The following is an 11,252-nucleotide window of genomic DNA, read 5'->3' on the forward strand; positions in this document are numbered from 1 at the left end:
ATGATTTAGGTATGGGGCCTCAAATTTTGTGTCATTTATAAACAATGCCTTAGAACTGATTCATGCTACTTTATAATTGTTTTTCTTCACAATACCCCCATGAGATAGAGGTAGCACTTTACAGATAAGAAAACAGAATTAAAGTAGGAAATATTTATATTGGGTCCCACAGTAAATATGTGGAAGCAGAGCCAGGAGAATCATGAATTCCTGATGCCCAGACATCTATGAGGCCCCAGCACGCATCAGGCCACTGTCATCACTCCGAAGTAGCACAGGGACAATACTTCCCTGGTCTCTGCTTCTTCCCATTAAGCCACTTTCCTTTTTTCTCTCTCTCTTCATTTTTATTCTGAAACTTAAACATGTTTCTAGTTAATGTCTTTTAGTCTATAATGTGAATAAAGAAAAAGTAGGTGCGTGGGAGGTAAACATACCATTAAAGCACGAAAGGAGTCAGAACTTGTTATGTACACATACATACACTCACAACCACCCTTCAAGCTGTAAGAAGGACTAACAGACCAAAGGGGCCGGGAGCTTTCCAGTACCTAGAAGCCATAAGGGCTCATCCGTCAAGTCCCTGCAGCATCTGACACTTCAGTCGCTCCTTCCTCCTTGAAACTCTTGGCATCTAGAACCCCCCATACTCCTAGTTTTTTTGCAACCTCAATGATCACTAATTCTCAGTCCCCTTTGCTTGTTCCTCCTCATTTCCTCAGGGTCTTAGCAGGAATGCCTGAATGCTTGGTCCGTGGACTTCTCTTCTACTATCCTACCTCTACCCTGGTAATTTACAAAGTTTCACACATCACCTATATTTGTTTCAGCTTCCAAATTTAAATATCTTGCCCAAACCTCTATAATGAATTCCAGACTCATATGTCCAAACTGCCTACTTAACATCTCCACTAATGGCTAATGGGCATCTGCCAGCTAACAGCATCTGAAACTGAATATGCATGTATTCAAACCTGAACTCCTGAACTTAGCCCACAAAACACCCTCCTCCTATAGTGTTCCCCATTTCAGCTCATGGCAATTCTTTCCTCCTAAGTGTATAGCCAAGATGCAAAAAGTAGGCTAAATGACTTCTGAGCAGCCAAAATAAAAGTTAAAAATCAAATAAAAAAACGAAAGAAAATTCTATTAAACATTTTAAACTTTACCACAAAAAAAAAAACAAAAACAGGCACTCAGTTGTTAAAGGCTTATTTATCTGGTTTCTAAGCTTATGGCAGAAATGGAAGAAATTTAAGAGACTGCTATGGTAAACAAGTGCACTGACGTTGGTAAAAAAAAAAAAATTACACAGCATAAAGGGGAATGGGATATAAAAAAATGGATTCTAATCTCAGTTGTCAGTAGGTATATAATTTTAGCTGTATAATTTAATCTTTAAAATAAAACTGTTTAATCTCTAGGTCTCTTTTAGTTCCAATATTCTCTAAAGTAACAGGTACAGCCTGGCAGTGGAAAACTAAAGAGCAGATAAAAGTCAAGAAGCATCTCAGTTTCTGAGACCATTTACTGTTGAGCCAAATAATGTCACAACACATGCCAATAATCCCTGAGGACCCCTTATATTTTCCAAGCCTTGAGAGACATATGGTATTCCAATGGCAGCAGAAACTCTGACTCCATCTATGCATTTTTACCAGTCAATAGCCTTATTTCAAAGTGTTTTCATAATTTCATTTGATGCAATACTGAGGATACTGTTGCATGTAAGTTAGGTATTTCCTAGGGTTACACAGCTCATAGAAACAAGAGCTTGAGCCCAGTCTTCTCATCCATTAGGCCATGCCACTTCTCAAGCCAGGGCTCTAAACTCAGCCCCTAAAACATGACCACACCCGTGTGTGAGTGTACATGTGCGAGGTCATGTTTTAAGTACCTTCAGACTCCGGTAATCTCTGATGGCAGTGCCTGTCAAAAAATGATCTCAGTAAAAATATACAAATTCAACTTCCTTGTAACATTGGGGTAGACATTACAGAGCTGGCAGCATTCACTGGCAGCTGAGTCTATTACACTCACCTCTATTATAGCAGCCTGGCTTTCTCAGGCAGCAGTGGCCTCTGTTTGGTGGCCACTTTGCTGGAAGGCAGGTCTCCTGAAGCATAGATTGGTAGGGCCTGAACTAATTTTCTCATTTAAAAGTTACTACATAAATTGATCCTATTTGGGGAAATTCTACTTTGAAACCTAAAAAACCAACTTACCGGCTTTCATGTATGAGAAAATGTTTTTGTTATTTTACAATTCTTTCCTCATTCAACCTTAAATGTTAATCTTATATTCAGGATGTTTCTCAATAAAAAAAATTTAAGGTATCCATTTTAGGCAAAAGGGATATCACAATATAAATATTGTTAGTATGCTTTAAAACCTAATTGTTCCCATACCCTAAAAAGCTAATGTAATCTCTAGTGTTTAAATACTTACTCACAATCACCACCTTTTCTTGGTTTGTGTCAGAGAAGGTAAGAACTTCATTCAACCAGTTCAGCTGTTCTTGGCTGAATCCTCCATTAAACTGGACAAACTGGGGCTCAGAAAGGCCTGAAATGAATTCAGAAAATCAGACCTATCGAACATCATTTTTTTCCTCTCTGGGCATTCAAGTTTAGCTAATGTAGGGACATCTGCACTTCCCTTTAGAAATATTTGATTGGTGTTAAAATGAGAATCCACAAGAATGTGGAGCATTATATAAATCACTCTGTATCGTAATCCTAGACTTGACGCTCTTCTGCTTATTTTACTGGTTTTCCATTACACTTAAAATAAAATACAAGCTCCTTGCTATCGCAACAAAGCGCTACACATTGTGGCTCCTGATTACTCTCCAAAGTGATCCTGTACCCCACTGGCCCTTTTCTGTGTTCTTCAAAAATGCCAAAATCTCATTCTGCTTAGGACTTTTGCATTTTGTTTTTCCCTGTCTGGAATATTCTGCCCACAATTCTTCCCAAGAATGATCCTTCTTGTCATTCACATCTTTCTCCTTAGAGAAGATTCCTCTGAATGCCTAATCTAAAGTAGTACCCCCAGTTCTTGCTATAACATCACCCTGTTTTATTTCCCTGGTAGCACTTACCACCATGGAAAATAATCTTCTGTTTCATTTATCTTTCACCATTCTGTCCACAAAAAAAGGACACTGTATGTTTTACACCTCTGAATAGCTAACCCTAGAAAAAGTACATGGCAGAGTAGGCATTCAAGTATCTGTTTAGTAAATGAAACCTGAATCAAAAGCAATCAATCCATATGACATCAGGCTTGTGAGAAATCCTGACCCTGAACAACAGCGACAATATACTTTTACCTTAATTGTCCATCTTCCTGCTGAATAAAAGTAGCTGAAGAATTTAAAGTTAATGTATTAGATTCTCAGTTCAAAGGAATAATTCACCTTGAGGACTATTCAATTCCGTATTTGGATTATGCTCCTTCAGTATCTTCATGCACTGCTTATATTTTGCAGAAGATTGATCCACACCCAAGACACTCAAGTCATAAGCATCAAGCAAAATGAACCGGAATTTAGGGAATGGTACAAAATGATAAGCATAATAATTCTCTGAAGGCATGGTCTCAGGATGGTGCACAATCTCGTCTTGTAGAAACTTTGTGTTAAGTTTGGAGTTCGTTAAGTAGTCTCTACTGAAGTTATAGAATTCATGATTTCCCCATGTGTGATGAACTGGGACTTTAAGCATTTTGAATGTATTCATAATAAGTTCCAGTGACTTTTCTGATGCTTTATACTTAGCATTGTATCCATCGATGATATCGCCAAGCTGAAGTACACAGCAGGGTGCCCTGCTTTCTTTATTCCAGTCTTCAATTGCACCCTGTAAGTGAAGAAGACTATGTCTGTAGTACCTCCGCCTGTTTCCTTGGAAATTATAGCCATCTTCTAAATCAGCATATTGAATATCTGCTATAACTCCAAAGGAGAAAAGAAGTTCTGAACTCTCATTTAGGATTCCAGGCTTGAGCTTATCATCCATAACCTCCAAACAGGTTTCCTATAAACTAAATAAAATTTTAAAAGATGACTAAGTTATAAATAACTTAATTTACTAACTAAAGAAAATGCTAAAATGTATATTCAACGTAACAGTTGAATTCACTAGGCAGCATGGCAGAGAGAGAAGTACATGGGGCTTTAGAGCCAGGTTGCTTTAGGTCCAAATTACCAAGTCTTTGAAATATTTTAGTTTTCTCACCGTAAAAGATGATAACCTCCATCCTTTTGAAGAATAGCAATTTACAAAAGGGTATTATCATCCTAATAATGAACAGGTATTCTATTTCTAATAAAGCCAAATTCAAATCTAGAGTAATTTCTAATTTTTAAGAAGCATGCACTAGTTTTACACAACACACACACCCCACACACCTTTCATGAGCACCAAAATAGTTCTACTGAAATGTCAAGATTTACTTGACAGTTTTATATTATACTTATTCACTGCACCTCATACATTAGTTACTCATATGGGTTATTGAGACAGCTAGGCTGTCTTTTCTCTTTGCTGGTGGGCAGGTGACCTGAAATAAGTCTTTCATTTTATATATGGATTAACAGGGAAAGACAGTTAAGATGTAAAAGGAGAGGAAAAATTTTAAACCAAAAATAACTGACATAAAAATTAACTATGACACTGATGTGAATATTACTACTTGTGTGAGCAGTGGTTCTTGATTCATCAACAGTTGGATTCTCACGCTCACTAGTTTTTTTTTAACTGAATATTAACTCTAATTCTACAACTAAAACATAAATATCTCATATTTTCTTTTGACAATTGACTTCTACCCTGCATGAGTGGTTGAGAAGACCAAAGGACTTATACCTGAAAGGAACTATTATTTTATGAAGTTGTTTATGATCTAAATAAATAACGGTCTCTTAAAAGAGCCAAGAACACTAAGGATTAAAACAAAACCAGGGAAACAGATGTGGCTCAACCAATTGGGCTCCCATCTACCATATAAGAAGTTCAGGGTTCGAAGCCCAGGGCCTCCTCGTGAGGGCAAGCTGGCCCACATGGTGAGCTGGCTAAGAGTGTCGGCCCATGTGGGAATGCCATCCCGCACGGGAAAGCTGCCCCACGCAGGAGTGCTGGCCAACGCAGAGAGCTGGCACAGCAAGATGACACAACAAAAGACAAAGAGGAGAGAAAATAGGAAGCAACAGCAAGAAAGGGAGCTGAGGTGGTGCAAAAGAGTAATCGCCTCTCCTCCCACTCTGGAAGGTCCCAGGATTGGTTCCCGGAGCCGCCTAATGAGTATACAAGCAGACACAGAAGAACACATAGCAAATAAACACAGAGAGGAGGGAACGGGAACGGGAGGGGGGGGGAGAAAAAAAAAATGTCAAGATCTTAAATTATCAACTATGTTTTTAATAAAGACTGTAATAATAAACTGTTGCTGTGTGTCTGAATTTATTAGAACCTAGTTGTTTCCAAAAATTCACTTGGAATTTCTAAAAATGACTCTCAGGCTCCTGGTCTGCAAAAGTCATTTGCCCAATATACCTATAAAGAGCCTATTCAATCTTCTACATATATGTGAAATCCTAATTTTAAGAGCTCTCCTATCAGAAATGCAGGCAACAAATCACAAACCAGAAATAAGGCTCTGACTTCAATTTGACTTATTTGACAAGTTGGGGCCTCTTCTCGTTCTATAACTATATTTACTAATGACAAACTTTCTTTCTGATCCATTCAGTTATAAGCTTCAGCTACTTTTCTTCCTACCTTAATGTGGTGGGTATAACTAGCCTGAAAATAGGTAAAAGTGTACCAGAAAAGAGATGGAAATCCAGAAAAATGATTTGGTATTCTCATGTTAGTTTTTATTTGCTCATTCTTTCCTGTAGCCCCTATCTGAAAACTCCCCTAGATAGCAAGTCAGAAAATGTGTATTAGGGGTGGTATAAATGAGAGAGAATCTGATCTGCAAGGTGAAGAATTCAGTGGCAATTACAAGAGATACAAAACTCACATAACTCATCTGAAAATCTCTATACCTTTGATTCCAGGTACAGATTAACAGAAGAATCAGATCAGAAAATACTTTAGCAAGTACATTACATGGAACATTATTACCAAAGCTTAAGGAAAAACTGTTTCTTTTTTCCCTGTTGCCAAATGAGCGTATCTGTGTTTACCTTTAAGTAAGATTTAAAGGCTCTATCACCAATAGACAACTCAGAGCCTATAAGGTGAAAATATGTGCTGTGGATCTCCTATAGGTCACAGAGCCCCAATTAATTTGAACGTCTCTCCTATACATGGCTATTATTTTTGCCTACTCAACAGTTGTTTCCCGTTGTTTTGGTAACAGCACCCTAATTTCTCTTTAGACATATACTCAATTCCTCACTCTCAGTCCATGTGGTTTGACGTCCACCCTCTGGCTGAGGAAGGAAAAGAGCAGACAAAAGATCTAGGAGAGGCTTATAATTATAAAACCTGTGACAGTTTCAAACGTTTTGTAGATCCCAGAAAAAATTATGTTCTTGAAGCTAATCCATTCCTGTGGGTGTGGGACCCATTGATTAGACTGGATTCAGCTGGGGGCTATGATTAGATTAGTTCAGTGAGGCATGACCCAGGCTGGGTCTTGGTCCTCTTGCTGAAGTTCTTTATAAACCGAGGCCTGAAAGCAGAGGCACAGAAAAAGCTTCAGAGACAGATAGAAGGAACCCCGGAGCTCAGAAAGGAACTCAGGAGAGAAGGAAGCAACAAAAGGCAGAAGCAAAAGACCCAGAAGCCTCCATATGACTTGCCATGTGAAATGAGTCCAGGACTGCCAGCAGCCAAACTCTGGTGGGACAATATATCTGATGATGCCTTGATTTGGACAGGTTCACAGCCTCTTAACCTAAGAAATTCCCATTATAAAAGCCAACCCATTTCTGGTACATTGCTCACAGCAGCTTTTAACAAACTCAAGTAAAAGCCAATTTTCCTCTGGCCACAGTTTAGGTAGGCATATAACACAAGCTGGGCCAGTACGCATCAGCTCTGGGACTTTTGCTGGAACCTCTAGCAAAACTACTGGACCTATTTCTGCTAAGCTAACTAAGACTAGAGTTGCTGGGAAAGTTGAGTTGAGAATAAATCCAACACAGAAGAAAGCAAACCCAGATGATGGAATGAAGTCAATGCCTGAAAACATTAGTTGAATACCTGGGTTCACTGTCCCTGCTAGAATTACCCTTGGTTATTCAGTTCTAAATCAGCTTATCAATCCCACTTTGAGCTTAAAGCCACATGGAATTGGTTTTCTTCCAATGTGCTAACGAAAGTCCTGTCAGATATACCTTTCACTGGAACACAGTCCAGGTTGGGAAACTCAAGGCTATACTAAGATTTGGCAACATTTTAAAGAAAGGTAAGCACTATGGAGAGTCAACCACCAAGGGCCATATACCATATACCTCAAAACAGAAAAGTATTCCTGGGTAGAAAAGAGATACAAAATATTGAGCACATACTGCTTTTAAAACAAGGGTAAGGAGAGGGAACATACAATTTTATTAAATTATTTTGAAAAACAGAAATTTAAATTCATACTGTCATCTGTTAAGGGAAGGCTCAAGAGAGGCAAGAGAGGACAAGGTTACATTCATGGAAAGAAAATATCAGAAGTGAGTAAGGCAGAGCAAAAGAATCAAATGGAGGGAAGCGAACTTGGCTCAACGGATACAGCGTCCGCCTACCACATGGGAGGTCCAGGGTTCAAACCCAGGGCCTCCTGACCTGTGTGGTGAGCTGGCCCGCATGCGTGCTGATGTGTGCAAGGACTGCCGTGTCACGCAGGGGTGACCCCTGCATAGGGAAGCCCCATGCGCAAGGAGTATGCCCCATAAGGAGAGCCACCCCACACGAAAGATATTCCAGCCTGCCCAGGAGAGGCACTGCACACACAGAGAGCTGTTGCAAGATGATGCAACAAAAAGAGACAGAGATTCCCAGTGCCATTGATAAGAATACAAGTGGACACAGAAGAACACACAGCAAATGGACACAGAGCAGACAACTGGGGAGGTGGGAGGTAAGGGGAGAGAAATAAATAAAAATAAATCTTAAGAAAAATAATCAGATAGGGATTGACTCTCCTGGCTAGTTCAGGGAGATGCCAGCAAGCTCAGAAAGACTGGCCCTGGACAGTGTGGAAGAGATCAAAGTCAAAATCATCTCAGGTCGGGAAATTTACACTAAAGAACTTGTTCAAAATATCACACCCCGCCTCCTATGCAAATAAAAAAGTGGGTGAGCAAAGGATAGGTAATAATTGTTGAAGCTCATAAATGGTACCTAAGGAGTACATAGGTTTTTTTCTCTCTAGTTTTATGCATATTTCCAAATGTCCATAAAATAATATTTTTTAAAAAGCATTCTTAAAAAAAAATCTCTGAAGAGAAAATAAAGTCTGGAAGAATTAGAAGATGTATTTGCTTTAGAAAAGAAAGAAAAATAGCAAGTTTTTAGTGAACTTTGTTTTGAAAGTTTTGCCTGCATCATTTATTATGTGCTTTTATCTAGGTTTTAGTTGTAGTATTATGATAAAGTACTGAAAGCTTTGAAACTGAAGAGCTGGGACTGAATTTGTAGTTTTTCCTAGTATAAAATAAGGAAAACCACTGGGTTGTAAGAGTCAACTGAGTTATAACACAAATTATTCTGTAAACCACAAAGAACTACAAGCATGTTAAGAAAAGCATTTTAAAATTATATATCTGAAAATCTGTCTAGTGAGCCTCCAGGTAACTCAAACTACCGCAACTTTTTAGAGTAAAATAATGTAGAAAATTTTACAAGATTTTTACCTCAAATCTCCTACAAAAAGTCATTGTGCTGGATAAGCAACCAGAATTTTGTGAAAACAGCCTTAGGCATAAGTAATTTTTAAGAAAAGAAGGATGCTTAATTGCTGAAAACTTGCTGCAAGATGATACCACTAATAAAATCTTGTAATACTTAAGACTGGCAAAACCTTCCTTGTAGGGAAAAAAAAGAAAGAAAACCTGGGCATTAGTAAGACGAGACTTTATTAGAGTAGAGGAACTACTGCAATAGGGACACACTCAAAGCTGAAGCCAGAAATGTCTCAGGGAAGGGGTGGGTGAGCAAAGCTTTTATATACAGAGTCCATAGGACAGGTGGCTGTGGAAAACTAAGAGGGATGCTAAAAACTGACTGGCAGTGGTGGTGGTGTCTTGAAATTTACCAACTGTATGAAATCTTGCAATAACAGGAAAGTGAAGGAACTCCAAACAGGAAATGTGCATGGTCAGATACTAAATGGGGTGGGGCAAGGGATAGGAGGTTAGTCTGGGCCTGGGGCCAGCAAACAATTTACAGCACAAGAGGTTCACATAAAGTTTAGGACCTAGCTATCCTAGTCAAACCAGCCTAAACTGAAGCCCAAAGTTTAATCAGACTTGTCAGTATTGATAGAACAAACACTGGTTGATACTCTTCCTGACCTGTCTCTTTCAAGTAAAGTCTCTAAATTAAAAGAAGAAAAAAACTAATTTGGTGATCTTGGTGGCTTAATAACAGTAATAAAAGTGATAGGTTTACACTAGATGCCTTAGGTACCTTTTAGCACTAGAATGTCACCCGAGTCCCATGAAATCAGGCTCAGAGGTGTTATTAGCAACTCAGTCACTAATAGACATTTAATAGGCCCAGGAACTGTTAGAGAAACTGGTATTTTATTTGGTACCATTTAATATGAAGAAAACTGTATAAAAATGCTTTGGTAAACAGCGAAATTAAGTAAAAGCTGTTTCAAGAACTACCTTGCCAAATAAAATTTTAACAAACTAGCTGAAAACACTGAATTCAATTTTACTTACATGATGGTGTTTGGTCAGTCCACGTACAACTGAGCTGAACAATAATTTTATATGTTCAATGCCTGAAACTGGAAGGCACTTTTGTGTCTTTTTGCCAACTAGTGGAAAAAATTTTCCCTGGACAAATATACAGAAATACCAGGGTAAAAATCTTACCCATGTGCAACTTCAATACAGGAAAATTAACCTGATTAAAAACAATTTGAACTCAGAGCAGAAATTTCCAGAAAATTCTAACCCAAGCACAGGAAATACTAGACTACAGCTCTCCTGTGTTAGTGAACAGCATTCTTGGCGAGTTAGGCACATAAAATACCGTGCCCATTCTGCCTCATTGGTAGCCCCTTTAAAAAAGCCGCTAAGGAGTGGGATCTGTGGTTAAGAAAGAAAATTAGAGGACAGTTTGTCTTTTCCTCTATTTTGCAAATCCAACACAGAAACGGTGTGGACAGCCGTTTTTTTTGTGTGTTTTTTTTTTTTTTAAGATTACAGATACTAAAAGACAAAAAGGAGAGTGAATGAATGCAAGTCACAAATACTTTCACAGGGAGAGATAAAATAAGCCTAGGTATTGTCTTCGCCATGGCCAAGCAAGAGAAGAGAAGCAATCCCACATGAGGAACTCCGTGACAAACTTAAAATTACGAAAATGAAGGAGACTGGAGAGTCAACAAGAGCATTTTATGAAGAAACTGGGGACCAAGTTCGAATGGGATATGATGCAGTACCTCTTTTTTTGCACAGTGCTGTGCTTTATGAATAAATTAGTGTGGGGATAACGGAGCACTGGGCACTCCAGTCATACGTAACTCGCCCTTACCGCCCTAACGACTCAAATTATTGTTCGCAATAACATTTCTTAAAAAACAAAAAGCAACCCAGGATTATTTCAAACACAGCGGGTCTGCTACTTGGCCAAAGGCGCCAAAAACAACCTGAGCAAGACGACGGTGACGGGCGAAGGGGGGGCGGGGGTGCTGGTTCCGCCGGTCTCCGAGCAGTGGTTTCTCTCCTCCAAGGCTGGGGATGCCCGGCGGGGCGAGCAGCCGGCTACGGTCGCCGAAGACCTGAGTGACAGCAGCGGGCGCCCCCAAAGCTCAGGGCCGCTTGGGCCTGGCCTAGCCGCGCAACTCGAAAGCGAAGGCCGGCCGCCTACCCGGGGCCCAGCTCCCTCCCCTACCTGGGGACACCCGGGCTGGAGGCGGCCGGCCCCGCTTCCAGCCACCAGTAACCACCTACCCGCGCCCCAGCTGCTTTTCGAAGCGCTTCCTGGCTACGCGCTAGGCGACCGCGCTCACTTTCTACGTAACCTTGGAGAGACGCGAGCCCTGAGGGCTCAGCCCCTCTGACTTCC

At 39.8% G+C, this 11,252-nt stretch overlaps 1 protein-coding gene across 3 annotated transcripts in view; it reads right to left on the reverse strand.

Moving 5' to 3' along the window:
• Positions 1–11,250, reverse strand: part of ADPRM (ADP-ribose/CDP-alcohol diphosphatase, manganese dependent) — a 16,346-nt gene extending 5,096 nt beyond the window's left edge. Inside the window, exons 1-3 of one of the 3 annotated variants that reach the window (XM_071210315.1) lie at positions 11,138–11,250; positions 3,422–4,047; positions 2,449–2,565 (exon numbers count right to left, since the gene is read on the reverse strand). In XM_071210315.1, the coding sequence (XP_071066416.1) occupies positions 2,449–2,565; positions 3,422–4,022 (718 nt within the window). In that variant the 5' untranslated portion in view covers positions 4,023–4,047; positions 11,138–11,250. Of the gene's footprint in view, positions 1–2,448; positions 2,566–3,421; positions 4,048–9,898; positions 9,942–10,833; positions 11,045–11,137 lie in introns of those variants that run through there. The other 2 variants (XM_071210316.1, XM_071210317.1) reach the window with 2 other exon arrangements.
• Between the last annotated feature and the right edge of the window lie 2 nt (positions 11,251–11,252).

The sequence above is a fragment of the Dasypus novemcinctus genome, chromosome 21, assembly GCF_030445035.2.
Source record: "Dasypus novemcinctus isolate mDasNov1 chromosome 21, mDasNov1.1.hap2, whole genome shotgun sequence".
NCBI lineage: Eukaryota > Metazoa > Chordata > Mammalia > Cingulata > Dasypodidae > Dasypus > Dasypus novemcinctus.